Here is a 20000-nt window from a genome sequence, read left to right as displayed (position 1 = left end):
TCAGCATTAATATACATTATTAGCTCCATACTTGCAAAAGTCCCAATTTTCCTGAAACTGTCCCGATTTTCGATTCCCAAATGGGGTGTGCCTCAACCCGCCATGGGCATGTCTTATTGGGATACAGAACTTGCCATGTTGTCCCAATTTTCCAATTAGTAATGCTAACAAATATTATCAAATATAAATACACATAAATACATGAATAACTAGATATACTGAGACCAATAACAGTGATGGTGCCGCCCCTGCAGCAATCTCCAGTGCTGTGTATATATGCCCCATTTTGTTTGCAAATATGAACATTTGTAGAACTTGACAGAGAGGGAACTTTCCCTTTTTAACTTAAAAAAGCTTTGGTATATGTGCCAGCCATATATTTCAAATATGTTAATGAATGGTGACTGGCAAACCTGGAGACATTCAGATGTGTGTGCACTGCACAGGAGCAGATTTTGTAATGAGCTCAACAGGGTCATGATTGTCAGAAAGTATCTGTGTAGCCCTCATACATGGTCACTGGAGAGTCCTCAGGATGACAGAGTTACACTGAATGGTGTTAGACCTGTCAACTCTCAATCTCATTGTACTTTCATGACAATCTTGCTGTAATGATTGTGGTGCACCTGTTTAAGAGTTTTCCAAATGCTTTAATAAACTTGGCTGTAGGGTAGTGGTCAAGTAAGGAGTCTACAGGGGACTTCAGTAATGCTTCTTATAAACAAGAACTTTCTTTAAGGACCCTTTGCATAGACAAGCTATAAAATGGTCCAACCCTTTACAACTACCAAGTCAGGGATAGGAAGTTGCAGCTACCAGGTTTAGCTTCAACTTCCTAACAAAATAAAACAAATTTAGCAAGGTCTCTAGCAAACCTATTTAAAAAAATGCTGAATAAAAACAGTAACCTGTCTGGGATTTATCATTGGGAATGCTGTTTTGCACATTTTGTACATAAACCGTGAGAAGTGTGCAGATGTGTATATCTTAACAAGTAGTAAAAATAGTTTAATAAACATATCTGACACATAACTGATACCCATCACATGGTGTCCACTTTTTTTTAATAAACTTTTAAATTAATCTGAGAGTGAAATGAGAAGAAAACATTTAGAGATGGGCAATAGATATTTAATGTGTTAGATTAATAAATGGTACAGTGCTTAAATGGAACTTTGGTCAAGCACATTCTTAGCTTATGTTGAATATTCAAAGGGACATACATACCATGTCTAGCCAGTAGCTTCAGTAGGACAAATCTATGCATTCTTTAGTCAGATACAGAATTGTCCCTTGCTATTGACCCTGTATACTTTTGCAATGATGGCCAAATAAGGCTCATACCCAACCTTCGGCTAATGTGATACATTTATTTAGAAGCAAACATATCCTCTAAGAGAAGATCTTACATTATTGTAATATTGTGGGGGCATTGCAATAAGTTTGAGTTCCTCCTCAAATATAATTGATCCCTGAATAATTTTGAAACAAGAAGAGTCCATATTGTGTGGTGTACTCAGCTGACTGGAGAAATGCCATTGGCCAGGCAACAGGTAACCATGAGAAGTACACCAATCCATGGTTTCCAACATTTAAAAATATTGACATTTTGCTGCTACACAGGTTACTTACGATAATGTCTCAGCAAATCTTGGAGCACTACAATCCCCATAATGTCACGTTAAGTCAGTTTTTTCACATTTAAAAAATTCCTTTTTAATAAATGCTAACCTATAAAAGTCAAGAGACTAAGTATAGAGGGTAAGAATTGTAGCTAACATGCAGAAAATAGGTATTTTCTTGTGCAGTTGGTCAACACCTCAGTTCATAGTAGCTACTGTATTTCTCAGTCACAGTTCTTGTAGCAATTATAATCATATAGTAAACTTGCACTTACAGGTACACAGAAGCCATTAGTTTTGTCACAAAGGTGAACTTCACAGTGCAGAAAGATTTGATTGTAGCCTCCTAGGAATTTAAAGGCCTGGACTGAGAATTGACCATAGCTGGCAATACCATTTGCTGCAATATGTATAGTTTTGTCATTTTCATTCTGGCAACTGCAAGAAAGACAATATTTTGGCAAAATTAAATATTGTTCTATTTTATTTAACTAATGACACATATGAAGTATATATAACCTATAATTGCTTCATGTCAATATGGGCTTGTTAGCATTATTAGGTCAACTAGACTAGTGTTGATAATAAGTGAGACATGCAACTCTTCTGGCTGAACACAAACAAAATGCAGTTAGAGCTAATCAGGAACCTGCTCATGGTCCAGGGAAAAAAAATCACCACACAAGGTTGAAATGATACATGAACAATACTGAAAAGACATCAGTTTGTCTCCAAATAAGCAATATTGTAATACTTCACCTGTGTGCCTCTAACCTTTTTTGAGATTAAGGTTCTCTTATTAGATTTATGGGGACAATTTAATGGTATATATTAGACTATACTATTTCTAATTTCCTGTGGGTAGGACTGTCTATATTACACCTTTTGGTGTAACTTTTGTCCAAATAAGCTTATTATCTTAGGTTGAAATTGCCCACAAATAATAGCATAATTCCCTTATAAGAAAGCATATTAAGAGGAAAAAAAGGATTTCAAAATTGGTATTTTTATTATTTTTTTACGTATGGGACACACGTTAAAGTCTATAGGCCTGCTTCATCAAGGTTCGTATCTATAGATGCTGTGCGTATTGTATGCAAAATCACTCAGTATCATGACATATGAACGCAGCAATGTTCACTGCATCTACGTACGCAAAGGACGCTTACTACAGCCTACAACAGCCTACAGTAAACAACACTATGAAATCACAACTGACACTGGGAACAGAGTGGGAATCATTTTCTGAAATTGGCCCGAATTGCTGAGATCAATTTTTCTTCTGCATATCCAGTGGAGAAGCACATTAAGCACTTCAAGAAATGTAATAAAAAGATTTACACACACAAGTGACACATGTAATAGCGTACCTTCATTTTCCTGATTTATATAAGCCATAAATAAGGCTAAATCAAACAGTATTTTAGGAGAAAAACTGAAAACGTTATGTGGTTGAAATTATATGTAACTTTTACACTTTTGCATTGTGCACCGCTAAAGAGTGTTCTGCCTCTCCGAATTTTTTTGACGCGTCTTGGAGAACATAGAGAAGGAGTACACCTAAATGTATTGCTGGACCATTGAGGTGTACTGGTGCAAAATAAATGTGTTTTCATGATTGCTTTGGGTGTACTTCATAAATGACTTCCGAAATGCTTTAACAGTCATAAATCACTCCCTTGTTTTTTCCACAGCAACATAAACTTACCTATTTTTGATGATGTAATACTTCAAGGTTCCATAGAAATTTTGTGTCGGTGTAGCAAAACAATTCTTCATTACTAAATCGAATCGAGAAGTATCACCTTCGACAATCAAAACTCCAATGTACAAGAAATCTTGGGTAGTGAGTTCATCTCCTTGCTCTCGGGGTATGCTGTAAGCTGGATCTTTGAAGAGAGCCATTTCCACTATAAACTGCCCAATGCCATCAAGCTTTATGATTATTGTACTATAAGAGTCAACAATAAAATACAATAGTTTCTGGAAGCACACATAAAAACTGCAAGTGGAACACATTACATTTGTATAATCAAACACCTGCACAAAGCTAGTTGATCATCATACTGCAATAGGACTGTTACAATGAAATGATCTGACATGTTCTTCATGGCTCATGGGTGCTGCATTGGGCCATTAAGGATGAAGAAGGGTTCTCTGTCTCTATGTTGAATTATTCATGCATGTTTTAGGAAACTTATTTAAATGCCTCTTATCTGATCTCACAATGTGTCTGGCATTATCTACAACAGTGGAGGACAACAGGCCGCATCGCTCTTGGCCCCAATATCTGTGCTCCACTCATAAAGAAAGCAGAGAATAATCAGAGCAGTTCCCACATCACATGACTTCATCTGCACACTCTAGGGGGGTAACACAGCACATCCAATCAAAGAAGGAGGGGAGTGCAGTGTATTCTGCACCATGTGCTCTCCCTCCTTCCTCTGCTGGCTGCAGGCTCCATGATTAAGGTAACCATTTTGATTAAAGGAAGCTTAGTTGGTGAATGAGGAACTTTGAGTGGTATGTGGGGATGTCTGAGGGGCATGTGCCGAGGTCTGAGTGTAATGTGAGGGAAAACGGGGTGGTCCGAGTGATATGTGGGGCAGTTTTGGAGCACATGTGGGATCTGGGGGCATGTGGTAGTCATTTATGGCAAGTGGTGGTCTGAGTGCTTATAGTGGTATTATATGGCATATGGTGGTATTTTGTAGCAAGTGTGGGGCATGTGGGAGCATTTTGAGATGAGCGATGGGGACGTCAAGGTGGTTTTGGGTCTGTGTTTTAATTATTGAAATTATGAGTAATGTGCAGCTCTTTTGAAGGTTGTGGCCCTTGAAATATATAAAGTTGCCCATCACTGGTCTGAAATCTAAAACTGCAAAGACCAGACTTGTATATATTTTATCATAGAGGGGAATGGTTTACATGGCACCATTTACAATATAGGCCAAAAAGGAATATGGCTAAAGCCACATTGTTCAGGATCAGCATCAAAATGATTATTTATAGATTATGCTAACTTTTTTCCATTTTGGCTTTTTTTTTTCTTTTTTTTTTTTTGCTGCTTGGTCTTTATAAATTTCAGATTTTCTTTTGTGCATGGAGAGTCAAATTATTAATTGTGAATATGGATTCATATTTTACAACATCAGCAGAATAACATAACTAGATGCAAATATAATAGTTCAAAAGGGAAAGAAAAACATACTATGATTTATTCTAAATCTAAGATAAATTTACAAATAAAGTATCACTATTAATAAATGCAAGTTGATGCTGTGTTAAAAGGTGCCTTGGGTTAAATTTACAAATATCTAGAAATTCCAATCTCACCAAACATGTCAGAAAGTCAGCATTATATGAGATCATATTTTCTATATTACCATGTATGGGCTCTAAAAGGAATCTCATATTAACAATACAACTTTTTTTTTTCAGAAAGCAGAAATACATCTATGGTGACCTTACAGTATTATTTTACCTCTAGAAGTGTAGGCTGAATATTGTGAATGTTGATTAAATATGCAAAAAAAATACCTTATAATTGGATTCAATGCAGTCGCAAGAGATACATTCATATCCAGAGGGTAAGCACATGTAGCGTCCACAATATATTCTTCTCTATAGATTACTAAAGAAGGGTCAGGCGGCAAGAATACATTATTTTTGTATAGGGCATGTGTTTTATTTACCTGGAAGAGAAAAACCAGAAAAAATTTCCCAATCCAAATATAACAGCATAAAAATATTTCATAGTAAAAACACATTCAACTTTTTATTACATTTTATAGTATGCTATACTAATACTATGCAAGTTTGAATAACCTAAAAATAATATATAAAAAGCAGTTAACTGTGACAGAGTCTCTTTTGTTAAGCACAAGCTATTCAAAGCCTGCAGCAAGTAAAAGTCCCCTCCATAGATTTGTCTAGAAGAAGGTCAGCTAATTGTACTGTATATCGAACAACTCTTTGTCCTCCCCCATCAGTTCTCTGCTCCATACCATTTCTTCTCACTAGTTTAGAGAACTGGCATAGTTCAGGGGTGGCAGTGGCCATGGATAGCATTTCAACTGGATGGCTTAGTATGCTATCTTGATAGTCAGCCAAGTCATGAAGTTTTCCTGGGAAAGTTGGGGGGATCATCCTTTTTTTACTACTAGACTTTGGATAGCTTGTACTTCACTAAAGATGACCTGTCAAAGAGGGAACAGGTTCTCTTTATTCTAATGTTATGTGCATTGTATTATAGCCTTACAAATGCCAGTAGTAGGTTGTTCATGAAATCCATAAATGTCAAGGGATCATCTCCTTGCATTATCAGTACATGTTTACAGATTGAATCCCAATAAAAAATGATGAAATACAAATAGAAGTTGAAGGATTGCAGGAAAATAGGAGAAGGAAAAGAATCGCTAATCATTTATGGTGGTAGGGACACCATATATGAGTTGGACAGCATTTGTACATACAGATGAAGATATACAGACAGATTTTGTTAAAATAGGATTTCTCAAAGTTTAGTTTGTCTGAAATCATTTTAATAGAATTAACCTCAAGGAAATGATAAACTTCAGTTTAATAATTTTATCTCAGAGATGTTATTTAAGGAACAAAAGTATGAGTGGCTAATATCTATACAGATATCTTACTTGATGGTATTTTTATATACTGATATCTATTGATTTTCAGTTTTTTAATGCAGTGTTGTTTTATCATTATGATATGTATTGCATTTGTATTTTTATTCTTATGCTTTAAAAAAATATATATATATATTATTTACAAATGCTATATGCACATATTATTTAATGTGCTATTTATGGGACCTTTGGTACTCATTTTTCAGAAGTACACCTAGTACGTTTGAACCTTGTGACAGGTCTGTTTTAATTTACATATATTTTTATCATTGCTATTCTTATTTTTTACATGGTGGTAGTCTGCGCGCCTCTGTTTGTGTTATAAACACAACCATTGTTTTGCATACTATTTAAGGGATCACATTTACAGTGATGAATATTGTTCATATGTAATTGTTTGCATTTTGCAGATAATTGTTTTTATACTGCATAGAACTGTTTTTGCATTTCAAATAATTATACATTATGTTATGAGCCTGACAACGAGCTGCCGATGGACCAGTGATTTAGAATACCACACAGGCCTGAAATACAGCATTGGGCAGCATGTGAACTGTTTTCCGCTTGCTAATGGTTTCCCCAGGCCAAACAATCCCCAAGAGTTGAATTGACAGAGCCCCAGTTCATGCAGGATTAGCACCAGATCACTTTCTCCAGTCACTCTGATGAATGGATCCTCTATTTCATATCTCCACCTTCCACCGTTTCTCCTCTGTCTAACCACACCCTACAACTGCAAGCTGCATAAAGTGCCAGTCATCAGTGCCTTCTTTAGTATTAGCATTGCTGGTAACGGTTCATCCTTAGATTAGTCTAACACACATTCCCCACAAATAGCTTCCCCACAATTGTTATTTTGCTCCCTTATATATCAAGTGTTCCACAGACCTCTTATATTGTGTACTCGTTTTGGCAGAGGCATCTTTACCTTCTGCTTCATGTCATTGTAAGTAATTTGTATCATGATCCCCTAAATGTACAGCGATGAATAATTTGTGAACACTTTTTAATTAAAGTATAATAATATTTGTTAATTATAGTATTTGTCATCCTATTATTTCATACTTTATGTATCTTATACAGTTTGCCTTTGCCAGTTTGGGCTTATTCACACCTATACGCACCTTAAAGCTGTGTTAAAAATAGGATGAATGTTTTCTCATGGTTCATCCCCACCATTGAATTCTAATACACCATATTTTTAGAACATAGTACAACCTGTTGCTTATATGTTAATGCACACTACCAGCATCAAAACTGCACAAAAACACATTTGTAGAACTAAAAGTTATCTAAAGTTTATTTTAGATTTCATACATTTTACCCTTTTTCGGGGCATATGTGTGAACAAGCCCTAAGCGAATATTAACATAGAGGCATCATTGTCATTTTCTAAAAGACCAATTTAAAGCTTAGAAATGGGAAATTACAATGTTACAGTTAAAGCTTATTAGGCCTTATATCGCACATTCTCATACAATGGATAACTACTTACACTGAGTTGTGTACCACAGTCTCCTTTTTTGACACGACTTTGTATTAATATAGTACTATCACTATCTGCAAAACCACGGCAGAAGGGATAAATGAGATGAATATTGGCAAGATCGACTTTGAGACGAATGAGGTCACTCTTTAGAAAAGTTATGTTCATGTAGGTTGATCCACAAGTGATTTGCGGGCAGATGTCTACTTTAGACAGAGCAAGTTTATTGACATATTCTTCATCTATAACAAAAAATGAGTAATAAAAACATTAACTGTCAGATCATGAAATATTATAACCTGTAGGATAATAATCACAAGTATTTTTAATACTGTGTTAGCAGTAGCAACAGTTTATAATCTTATGTAAGAAGAGAACTTACGCAAAATATCCCAAATGACACTAAGTAATATATATATATTTGTGTATGTTTGTTTTCTGTATAAATAATGCCGTTGTGCCAATTTTAAAAATCCCAAATCTTAGTGCATGTCCAAAATAAATATTTATGTTTTTAATATTAGTAAAACCTATTGAGCTCAATTATTCACGTCTGGAAATCATTTCACAGATTCACTTTCTGTATCTCAATCTGTGGGTCAAACAAGGAGCAGGTGTGTTGTTAAAACACCAGCTACTCACAATTAGGAACAATGTGTCCCTTAGGAATTTGACAGGCAGTCCCTTCCATGTGCTCTATGAGGGCAGAATTAATCAAGTAGAAATCAAATTGTCCATCACATGCTTAATATATTGTTGTTCTTTAATACTTTAATACTTGGTCTAAAATCTCAATTCAAGAGTCAGGACACAATAGACCATAGAAAATAGCACTGCACCATAATGCCAAATACTTGGTTTCAGACCATTTATTGAAGCCTTCATGCTGGAAATTAACATTATATTAGGAGAAGGTACATCTCTAACGTGGTCTCCAGATATGAATTATTGAGCTTAATAGAGTAGATGTTATCAATGTTCTCCCCGTGTTTGCGTGGGTTTCCTCTGGGTGCTCCGGTTTCCTCCCACACTCCAAAAACATACTGGTAGGTGAATTGGCTGCTAACAAAATTGACCCTAGTCTGTGTATGGCGGTCTGTGTGTCTGTGTTAGGGAATTTAGACTGTAAGCCCCAATGAGGCAGGGACTGATGTGAGTGAGTTCTCTGTACAGCGCTGCGGAATTAGTAGTGCTATATAAATAAATGGTAATAATAATAATAATATTTATATATAAAAATTTGGATTTGGAGAGGTACTCAGATTGGGGACTTTTACAGCCAGTACCACTTAATTATATCACTATTATTGTTTTATATGTATTGGGTTGATGTTTTATTTATTTTATTAATGCATGCAGTGTGAAATGAGTTTTTAGATACATTATTAGATATACTAGATATAGGTGTTTTAATGCTGTGTACTTTTTAGTTTACTTTTATAACTTTAGAGCACTTGTAATGTAATGTATGAGTAGTGATATCATCAATAACATGTTAATATATAGGATGCATTATAGGAAGTTATCTAGGAAAGAGATGAGCAGTCAGATAAAGGCCAAAATATATATAAGAGACAAATAAATGCACACAAGTCATAACTAGTATAATGTATTTATTGCAAATTTAGTGCAAACTATATGTACTTGATTGTCTTTTTTAATAAAGGCTGCAATATACTACCTGAAAACTTTCAATCACTATAATGAAAAAATTAACAAATAGAGTGTGACAAGTTTTCATAGACAATACAAAGCCTTTTATTGCAGGTTTGCACCTATTCACAATTAAATACTTTTAGTCAAATAAACGTGTATACATAACACATCTGTAATGACTTTTATTAGTTTTTCATATTACATTGAATGTAGAAGTTTTCAGGAATGATACACATAAAATATTTTTCAGTATTCCAGTACTTGAAACATAAAGGGGGGAATTCAATTCCCCCCAGAATAGCACTGCGATAAATGTACTACCGTTAATACGGTAATTTTAACCCTGCTTTCTGCTCGCAGGTCCAGGAGCTGCGAGCAAATAGCCGGTAAGTGCACTAGTAACGGAATATCGGTAATAGTGTACAGGCCGCGTTACTTTCGGCAGTAACGCGGCCAATTGAATTCCCCCCCATAATCTGGAAATTTAGATAAAATACCACATTCCTTGTTTTACCAAAAGGTACAAATACTATTAAAACAAAAGTAAACTTATTGAAATGCCCAAAAAACTTTTGTTAACTGTCATTAGGTAGATAAAGCCAAGCATTATGTTTTAATATTAATTAAATCTACTGAGTTCAATTACTGATATCTGGAGAACACATTACGGATTCACTTTCTGTATCTCGATCTGTGGGCCAACCAAGGACCAATTACAAACGTGTTAGCTTCTACAAGTACGGAAAAATGTTCTACATGTTTTATGTAGAATTTTATGTAGTTTTTTGTATCAGTAGCTCATACTATACAGTAATAATGGATAATATCATATTTTACTTACCACTGGGAGCAACAGGAGCTGCAAGGTTCATATGAATCCCACATATCAGCAAGAAAGAGAGGGCTAGAAAACAAACTGATCTTTCCATCACACGACTTTTGCTTTGCCTAATCTATGCACAAAATAAAAAGACAACCGCATTTATATTGCACGCAAAGTTGTTGTGTTGATCTTGTAGAAATGAGTTGTGGTTATGTAGTGAAGTAAGAAAATCTACAAATAACGTTCTTTGCTCATTTTGGTAGTAATAGCGAGAGAAGATAAGGATAAAGGGCTTACTTACTCCCAACGCCTCAACCTCTGAAAGTCAATATTGTGTGTTGTAAACTACACAGTACACTGCTACTAATATATAAGAGTGGCTCTCTTCCTTATTACCCTGTTTACCCACGTCCTGGGAAGACAATTCTGAGATGATGAGGGTCAATAAATCTGGTGAAAGGCCACAAGGTAATTACACAAAAGTTTATATTTGTAAAAGTTGAATTATATTACAGGTTAAAAATCTCATGAATATGCCATCATTTTCTAAAATTAGTAGTTTCACTTTGTAATACACACCTTTTTCTTATATTTAGAACTTATAAAAGACATTATTACATTTGTCACAAATATACGCAGATGCTTCGACACAGTGATCAAATATGAAATAGTAACTTATTTCAAAGGCTTAATGTAAGGTGCAGCAACAAATGCATTTTCTTTAATATTGCACACAAATGTGGACCAGAATAGCCAGGTAATGTGAAAGTGAATATATTTGTTTCCCTCTTGCCTAATATATATCAATGTTGTCATTGGCTTATTCTCATTTTTTTAGAACAGCATATAGGGTGCTATCATGTTAGTTTTAAATGTTCCCAATAATACAATTATATGTTAATTATATATTACGTTGCTTACACAGTAAAGTTATTATTGGAGTGATCTCATATTGTAATGTGCCTACCAGTTTCATGGAAAATGTTTAAAGTTTCGTATTAAGTTTCTGACATACCAAAATATGAATCCAAATTTCTCGGGAAGGGTCATTGACAACACCATTGTGTGTAATAAACCCAATTTTATCAGACAGAGGAGAGCAACACTGTCAAACACTATATTTACCTTGGAGAACTCACCCAAAAATAAATTTTATTTTTTTAAGAGGATTTATGCTTTAATGTAAAAATAGCTTCTTGGAAACTGCCGCTGTGCTTGGTATAAGTATTAGTGCAAAAGAAAAGCCAGCCACAAATTGTAGAGCGGTTACCTTCCTTGAAAATCTCAGAGATTTCTGCTTTTTCTACTTCTCTCACATCTCTCAGACAAATATAAGTATCAGTAAATCTACTTTCAACTACTCATTTCATATAAGTGAACCCTGATTGGTTGATGGACAACATTAAAGCTGCACCCACTGGTAAGGTAAATCACCTCAGGGGGCTATTGCTCTGAAGAAAAAATATTATTTCTATCCATGCATTTAGAATTTTTCAAATATTTTGAAATTTGTTTTGAGAGTGAACATCATGAATTTAATTGTTTCTATCTAAAACCTGATATTATTCCTGTTTAAAATCAGAAATGTAGTGCACAGGAAACATATAATTTGTCCTTTATATTTGCATAAAATATTTGGTGTGTGTATGCCTGGCAGGAAATGCTGTTTAACCATTCATATTCCTTTAACGGTTACTTCGACTTGAATAAAGAATTGATGATCAGCGTGCTTTTAAAATTAATGAATTCACATTACATTAGCTAATAGGCAACTGGGTGTAAAAAATCAGGATTAAAACATTCTGTATAGGATGAAATGGGTCACGTTGGGAAAATTGGGAGCAGGGCATTGTATGGGTATAATAGGTCACACTGTAAAAAACTGTATAATAGGTCACACTGTAACCCACCATGTAAAAAAAATGTTTTGCTCTGTCCTAACATAAACCATTTCATCCTGTGCCAAATGCTTTGCTCCCAATGTTAACACTTATTTAACTATTAAAGCAACAACATGATTCAACTATATACTATTTATGCATAAAGGCGTGCAGGAAATAAACAATGGACTAAAGAGTATTAATATATACTGGGGCTCATTTAGCATTAGTAGATTCACCTATTGACCTTCTTACCAGCACATGGCAATAAGACTTTCCACTAACCTGAAAATGCATGTCCTACAAAATAACTGTCCCCCACATGTTACTTAGATCCACTAAATGCCCCATTCACCCCTTTCTATTAATACCGGTGTCCACCCACTACTAATAACTAAATGGTCACTAGTACCATGCTGCCTAAAAATCCATTAAATAATCAGGAAACATGGCCACAGCTCTCTCTTATGGAGGAAAGAGGGAGACCATGTGGTGGAGACTATTATTATTATTATTATTATTATTATCATTTATTTGTTGGGCGCCACAATGTTTCCGCAGCACCTTACATAGTACAAACAGTAGACCATACAGGGTGAAACATTACAGAACAATAAACACAGAGTACCAATGCTTCAGAAACTCCGGGCAGACATATGGAGTAACTACAGAGCAGAAGATTCGGTATGGAGACAGGAGGGGAGAGGGGCCCTGCTCATGCGAGCTTACATCCTAAGGGAAGGTGGAAAAAAAGGCATGAAAGGGAGGCAGTGATACAAGGGAGAAAAAGGGGCAGGGGAGAGGGGGGAGAACTGCAGAGTAGATGAGGGGTTAAGTGGATGGTTGGAAGGCTTTCAGGAACAGGTGAGTTTTGAGTGCCCGTTTGAAGGAGCATAGATTGGGTGCGAGACGGATGGAGCGAGGGAGGTCATTCCAGTGCAGGGGGGCAGCTCGGGAGAAGTCTTGGATTCTGGAGTGGGAAGAGATAATTAGAGTGGAGGAGAGGCGATGGTCGTTTGCCGAGCGCAGGGAGCGGGTAGGAGTGTGGATGGTGAGGAGGTTAGAGATGTAGGGGGCAGTAGACTGGGAGAGAGCTTTGTAAGTGGTAGTAAGGAGTTTAAAGAGGATTCTGTAGGGGAAAGGGAGCCAGTGTAAGACATGGTAGAGAGGGGAGGCAGAGGAGGAGCGGCGTGAGAGAAAGACTATACTCTTTCTTTTCTTAGATACATTGTGTGAATTAAAATGTGTCTTTTTAAGACATTTTATATCAACATAGGAATTTGCTGATTTAATTTTTTAAGACTGTGGATTTTACATTGTTATTGAATTATTTTAATTTGAAGTTGCTTCTAAAAACAGATGTGGTATTTTCTTTTGCTACATGATCTAATTAAGGAACATGTGTGTAGCCTGTGCACAAGGGAGAACACTGTGGATAATTACTAGTGAACTGTCTCTTGTTAAATATTTAGCCATTTTCAAACTGATAGCTATTCTCATGAACTTTGTGAGAGTACTTTTTGATATCCTCTGGCAATTTAGGAATTGTAAATAGCATGCGTCAATAGGAGTTTTTTGTGTTTCTTTCTGCATTTTCTGACATTCTGGTATTGTGCGAAGAAGGGCATGTAATATGGAAGTCTGTAGTTCATCACATTCTGGCCACTAACATTCAGTCTTATTTGCTGCTTTATGACCCACTGAGCTTGGTGAGACAAAGTAAAAAATAAGTCCAAGCATGAAAGTGGAATGCGCAAAGGGCCGCAAGTGAAGACTCGGCAGGATTAGGTGGCCCTAGAGCTGCCTGTTGCCAACCACTGGTCTAACCTCTTCTGATTGACTGACTATTGACTCCTACAACTAAATGTATTTAAAGCATTAGTGTTGCAGCAATATTATATCAAGTAGTGGTCATCTATATGCAATACTCATGTGACTTTATCATTTAGACTACTGTAGGATGGAATATAACCATTGGGTTTTTAAAGTATTAACAACAGATGTGAAGTGTTTGTGTTTAATTGCATTTTATATAGAAAATGCTACCTTCTCATTTATTAAAACAATACTCTCTGTTGTGTATATGACACTTCATTACATTATTATATTGCGTACAAATATGGTAAACCAACTTTAGCATTTACCACTACCACTGTCTACACTATCGTGGGGCCTGAGCATGCCTGACATATGTTTGGTACAAATACTACTGTTTTTGAGGTGGATTCATTCTGAGATTTGCCTGACAAACATATACACATTGTGTGTATTTTCCTACATACATACATATGTTCACTGCATAAATGAATCCAACTCTAAATTAGAGATGCTCACTGACCTCCGTGTTTTGGTTTTGGTTTTGGATCTGGATTACCTTTGGGTTTTGGTTTTGCCAATACCGCCCTTGCGTGTTTTGGCTTCAGTTTTGTTTAGCTATTTTTTTCCAAAATTAAATTTTTTGGCCTAAAATCACATAAATTAGGTATTATTTTATACCTACATTATTATTAAGCTAACTAACACTAAATTCCAGTGATTTCCATTCAATTTTTACCATCTCACAGCTCACAATAAGCTTTTCATACACTTTCAGCCAAATACTGCAGTGATCTGGCTGGATGGTAAGTGACAGAGCAATGACTCAAACACACGGCAGTTCCTACCACATCTAGGACACATTGGCACACACCAGTGGCAGAAAAGAAAAGTGGTGCAAGATAGAATTGTCCTTGGATTATGAAACCAGTTATGGTTTTATAATCCACCTGTTTCTTGGATAAGTGAGGTAATTCTACAGTTAATACATGGCAACGAGTGCTGATCCCCCCGGGATGCGTGCTTTTATCAGACATACACCAATCCAGGGTGCCAGACAATGCATTAAAAAGAGCCATTGTAATTCCCAGCAAAAAAGTGTATATAACACCGTACAGTTTTTGGTGCAAATTCAGAAAAAAAGAGTGCAATGACTGGTATATTAGGATTTCAGCAGTGCCCAACGCAGCTCTTCTATAAGGGTGTATATCACACCCTACACTTTGTATTGCAAATTCAGAAAAAAAGAGTGCAATGACTGCTATATTAGGATTTCAGCAATGACAAATTCAGCAATGGAGCTTTCTCTAACACTGCTACCACCCTCCTCTTTCTCTTCTATCACTTTGCCTGCCAAACTGTTCTATACTCTGTCCTACCCCTTCTCTGTCCCTCTCTCAAATGGATCGCGGTGGAGGGCAGTATTTATAGATTCCAAAACTCGTGAGATCCAAGATCCGATGATGTCACAATGATGTTTTGCCTTGTTTTGGAATCCGAATAGGCGCGAGAGTACCGAGCCGACTCAGCTCGGTACTCTTGGTCAGTCATATGTAAAAGTATTTCATTCAGAAATGATACAAATCCCTGAGGAGAGTCTATTCACGAGTGCTATGTGTAATCCTGACCTTTCTGATAGTGTACCCATAAAGAAGGCCCATTTCAGCATTTCTGCAGATGTGTGCATGAACAGCCCAAGTGTAGCCGGTGATACACAAATTGAGGATCCCACTTTGGAATTGCAACAGGATGAGGGGAATATTTGTGTAGCTGATGAGGGCACTACTGAGGATGTTGATGAGGATGATGTTGTTTGTGAAAGTCCTGCATCAGTTGAAGCAGTTCTTGCACGTAATAAGAAGAAGGCCATTGTCATGCCTGGGCATAAGACCAAAAAATCCACCTCTTATGTGTGGAATTATTTTTAACCAAATCCTGACAACAGTTGTCTAGCCATTTGTAGCATTTGTAAAGTCACATTCAGTAGAGGTATGGACCTTAATCATCTAGGAACCTCATCCATGTTACGCCATTTGAAGCGAGATCATGGCAAGCTGTTGGGAAAATTGGAAACTTTTGCTGAAAAATTAGCAACAAGCAGTCCATCATCAGCTAAGTCCTTTCTCTCAGCTAGATCCTGACACCTGCAATCTACACCCACAACACAATCCTCATCAATATCCTCAGTAGCGATCGGAGTTAGTCCTGCATCCAAGGTGCTAAAGCTAGAAGACTCCTCCACTATCCTGGATTCCTCAGAAGAATTCTTAAATGTTAGTCCCACTGCTGCTGCTGTTCCTGCTGCTGGGGGGAAATCTTCATCCCAGAAGCAGACCAAGAAGAAGACTACTAGTAGTTTACAACAATTGACTGTTAAACAATCCTTTGCAAGAGGAAGCAAGTATGAAAACTGTTACCCAGTCACAAAGCGAATCACAGACGCCATAGCGACTATGCTAGTATTAGATCTGCGTCCAATATCCACTATTAATGCACCTGGTTTTAGACAGTTACTTGAGGCCTTGTGTCCCTGTTACCAAATTCCATCACGTCTCCATTTTATTAGAAAAGCTATTCCTCATGTTTACCAGAAGGTTCATAAAAATTTAATTATTGGGCTACAAAATGCCATTATACCCACTGTACACTTAACCACAGATATGTGGATAAGTGGAACTGGGCAAACTAAGGATTATATGACTGTGACAGCACACTGGGTTGGTGATTCGCCGTCACCAGCAGGAACAGCAGCAGCATGTACCCAAGTATGCCACATTTTTCAGAGGCAGGCTACTCTGTGTATCATCGGCTTCTGTTACAAAAACTGTCATTGCAGCATGACTTATCCCGCTTGGACTCTCCTCAGTATATGTCATTTCTAATAATGTCACCAATATTGTGAGAGCATTACAGCTGTGTGAATTCCATCACATTCCCTGTTTTGCTCACACAATCAACTTGGTGGTGCAGAGCTTTTTAAAAAATGACAGGGACGTGCAGGAGATGCTGTCTGTTGCCCGTTAAATATCTGAACATTTCCGGCATTCAGTAACAGCATGTAAGAGATTGCAGCAGCTACAAGAGCAATTTAATTTGCCCTGCCACCAACTGAAGCAAGAGGTGGTAACAAGGTAGAATTCCACCCTATATATGCTTCTGCGGATGAAGGAACAGCGAAAAGCCATCCACTCTTACTCCCCAAGCCATGACATTGGGAAAGGAGGAGAAATGTATTTTACTCAAGCGCAGTGGAGAATACTTTCCGTGTTGTGCAAGGTGCTGAAACCATCGAAGTAATCACCTGTGAAGTGAGTTCAGACACTGCTAGCTTGAGTCAAGTAATTCCCTTAATTAGACTCTTGGAAAAGCAGCTTGAGAAACTGAAGGAGGAGATTAAACAAAGCAATACGCTAAGTATGTCGGAATTGTAGATCAAGTACTTTATTCGCTTCACCAGAATCCAAGAGTTATCAATATCTTAAAATCGGATCACTATATTTTGGCGACTGTGCTTGATCCTATTTTTAAGAGCTATGTTTTCTCTTAGTTTCCAACTGACCCATATCTGAAGAGATGCAAGGAGCTCCTGGTGAGCAAGATGGCAGCTCAAGTGTTACGTGACAGGACGGCGTCTCCGCCTTCAGTTTTTCACTCCACTGCTGCTAGGAAGAAACATAGCTTTTCCAAGAGACCCAGGGAAAATGCAGATGACTCAACACAACATTTTGACATTTGGACTGGTCTAAAAGAATTGACCAAAAAATGTAACAACTCTGTCGTAACTCCACCTGATCCTACTATAACATTCAAAGGATGGTGGAGGATTATTTTAATGACAGCATAGAAATAGACACATGAGACAGTCCCTTTACATACTGGGAGGAAAAAAAGGGAATTTGGAGACCCATGCACCAACTCGCTTTGCACTGCCTAAGCTGCCCACCCTCCAGTGTGTACTCAGAAAGAGTTTTCAGCACAGCTGGGAATCTTGTCAGCGATCAGCGTAGGAGGTTGCTTCCTCAATATGTGGAAAAGATGATGTTCATAAAAATGAACTTCAATTTCCACGAGGCAGGCCTTTCCCCCCTATTACATAAAAAAACTGAGACTTCTATAATGGTGGATTCTAGCGGTGATGAATTAATAATGTGTGAGGATGATGTACAAACTGATGAGGGTGAGGATGAGGCTGAGGATGATGACAACAACATCTTGCCACAGTAGAGTTCATTAACAGCACTGTTACCTTAGGTGCCTTAAGCTCAGTGTTTGCTTGATTTTTGTGGGGGCCCAAACAAACGAAGCACATCAGTCTCAAAAGTAGCACTCCTTGTCGCTGAAGTGCTTGGTTTGTTAAAGTGTGCATGCTATTTTAAGATCCAACATAAGGGTGGGAGGGAGGGCCCAAGGACAATTCCTTCTTGCATCATTTTTCCTTTCAGCTACCGCTGTGTGCCAAAAGTACATGTGCTATATACTGTTGTGTGCTTTGCAAAAATATTAGACACCCATTGATGATGCAGATGACTCAGTACAACATTTTGACATCTGGTCTTGTCTACTGTAAAATAATTGACCAGAATTAGTGATACCTCTGCTGTAACTCCACCTGATCCTACTATCAACATCCAAAGAATGGTGGAGGATTATGTTTAATTTTTTTGTACGGTGTATAGACAACAGTTTTATTAACAAAGAACACTGTTGCTTGCAGAAATAATATAAGCATGGATGTCTAAAAAGACGTGTATGACGTATATGTATTAACTTCCACTTTGCTGCTGTTTCATCAGTATTGCACAAAGTGTTTGTAATCTGCACTTTACATCATAGGTACCTAATTATATTATAATTTTTGGGGAATTGGGGCTGATTCGCAGCTTAGTGATGAACTTGCTTTTTGCTGTGAATTACAATGGCTCTTTTTAGTGCATTGACTGGCACCCTGGTTTGTCTGGGTCTGATAAAAGCAGGCATCCCGGGGGGGTTCTGAGCTCGTCGCCATGTATTAACTGTAGAATTACCACAGTTATCCAAGGAACGGGTGAAGCGATCAAGTAAACCATAACTGATTTCATGATCCAAGGACAATTCCATCTTCCATCACTTTTCTTTTCTGCCACTGGTGTGTGGCAATGTTTCCTAGATTTGCTAGGAACTGCCATGTGTTTGAGTCATTGCTCTGTTGCTTAGCATCCAGCCAGGTCACTTTAGTCTTTGTTCGAAAGTGTATGGAAATAATATTGTGACCTGTGAGATGGTCAAAATTGACTGCAAATGACTTGAAATTTAGTTATTGAGATTAATAATAATGTAGGGGGGGGAAAGCAAAATTATGTGATTTTAGCAAAAAAAATAGAGATTTTATAAAAAAAAAATAGGGATCCAAAACCAAAACACTCAAGGGAGGTTTTGCCAAAACCAAAACACAAAGTTAATCCAGATCCAAAACCAAAACCAGAACACGTGGGTCAGTGAACATCTCTAGCCTACAGAGAGGGTGCCTTGGCGAAGGCGCAGAATACCTGAGGAAGTGCTGGATACTTGTCCAGGTTCATCAAGAAAGGTTTCCAAAAAGATGGTACAATTATGTAAAATGGGATCATTGCGTTCCCATAAGGGGGATGACCAAGCTAAAGCTTGTCCTGATAATAAAGAAATAATATAGGCCAACTTAGTCTTTTCTGTAGGAAAGTTCCCTGGCTGTAACTCGAATTGGATGGCACATTGGTTTAAGAAACCACGGCAAGCTTTAGGATCCCCAAAGCTGAGAAGCCGATGATGCCGAGGATGCAGAGGCCACCGAACTAGATGCTTGAGAAGAAGAAGGTTGTGGAGGGGAGAGCCGAGGAGGTGGTGTAACCGCCTGATAGGTTAGAGTATTTTGAAGGGTATCTAGACGAGCAGACATACTCTGTAGAAATTGTAGTAGCTGAGTCTGATTCTTCTCTTCTTCCACCTGAGCGGGAAGATGCTCCAAAAGATTCCTAGCAAAAGGGTTAACGGTTCCATCCATCTTGGTAGGGGTCAGAGCAAACTGTTACATCTCATGGGAGACTAATTTTAGTCAGA

The 20000-nt window shown here is 37.3% G+C and overlaps 1 protein-coding gene across 2 annotated transcripts in view; it reads right to left on the bottom strand.

The window, feature by feature from the left end:
* Nucleotides 1-10389, bottom strand: part of LOC142097675 (uncharacterized) — a 39841-nt gene extending 29452 nt beyond the window's left edge. For both annotated transcript variants that reach the window (XM_075179727.1, XM_075179728.1), the window contains exons 1-5: nt 10252-10389; nt 7764-7996; nt 5163-5317; nt 3331-3573; nt 1898-2060 (exon numbers count right to left, since the gene is read on the bottom strand). In XM_075179727.1, coding sequence (XP_075035828.1) covers nt 1898-2060; nt 3331-3573; nt 5163-5317; nt 7764-7996; nt 10252-10339 — 882 coding nt within the window. In that variant the 5' untranslated portion in view covers nt 10340-10389. The remainder of the gene's footprint in view (nt 1-1897; nt 2061-3330; nt 3574-5162; nt 5318-7763; nt 7997-10251) is intronic.
* Nucleotides 10390-20000: the final 9611 nt, after the last annotated feature.

This window comes from Mixophyes fleayi, chromosome 7 (genome assembly GCF_038048845.1).
Source record: "Mixophyes fleayi isolate aMixFle1 chromosome 7, aMixFle1.hap1, whole genome shotgun sequence".
Classification (NCBI taxonomy): Eukaryota; Metazoa; Chordata; class Amphibia; order Anura; family Limnodynastidae; genus Mixophyes; species Mixophyes fleayi.
Note: the sequence above shows the minus strand (reverse complement) of the source record. Positions and strands in the feature narration are given on the sequence as shown.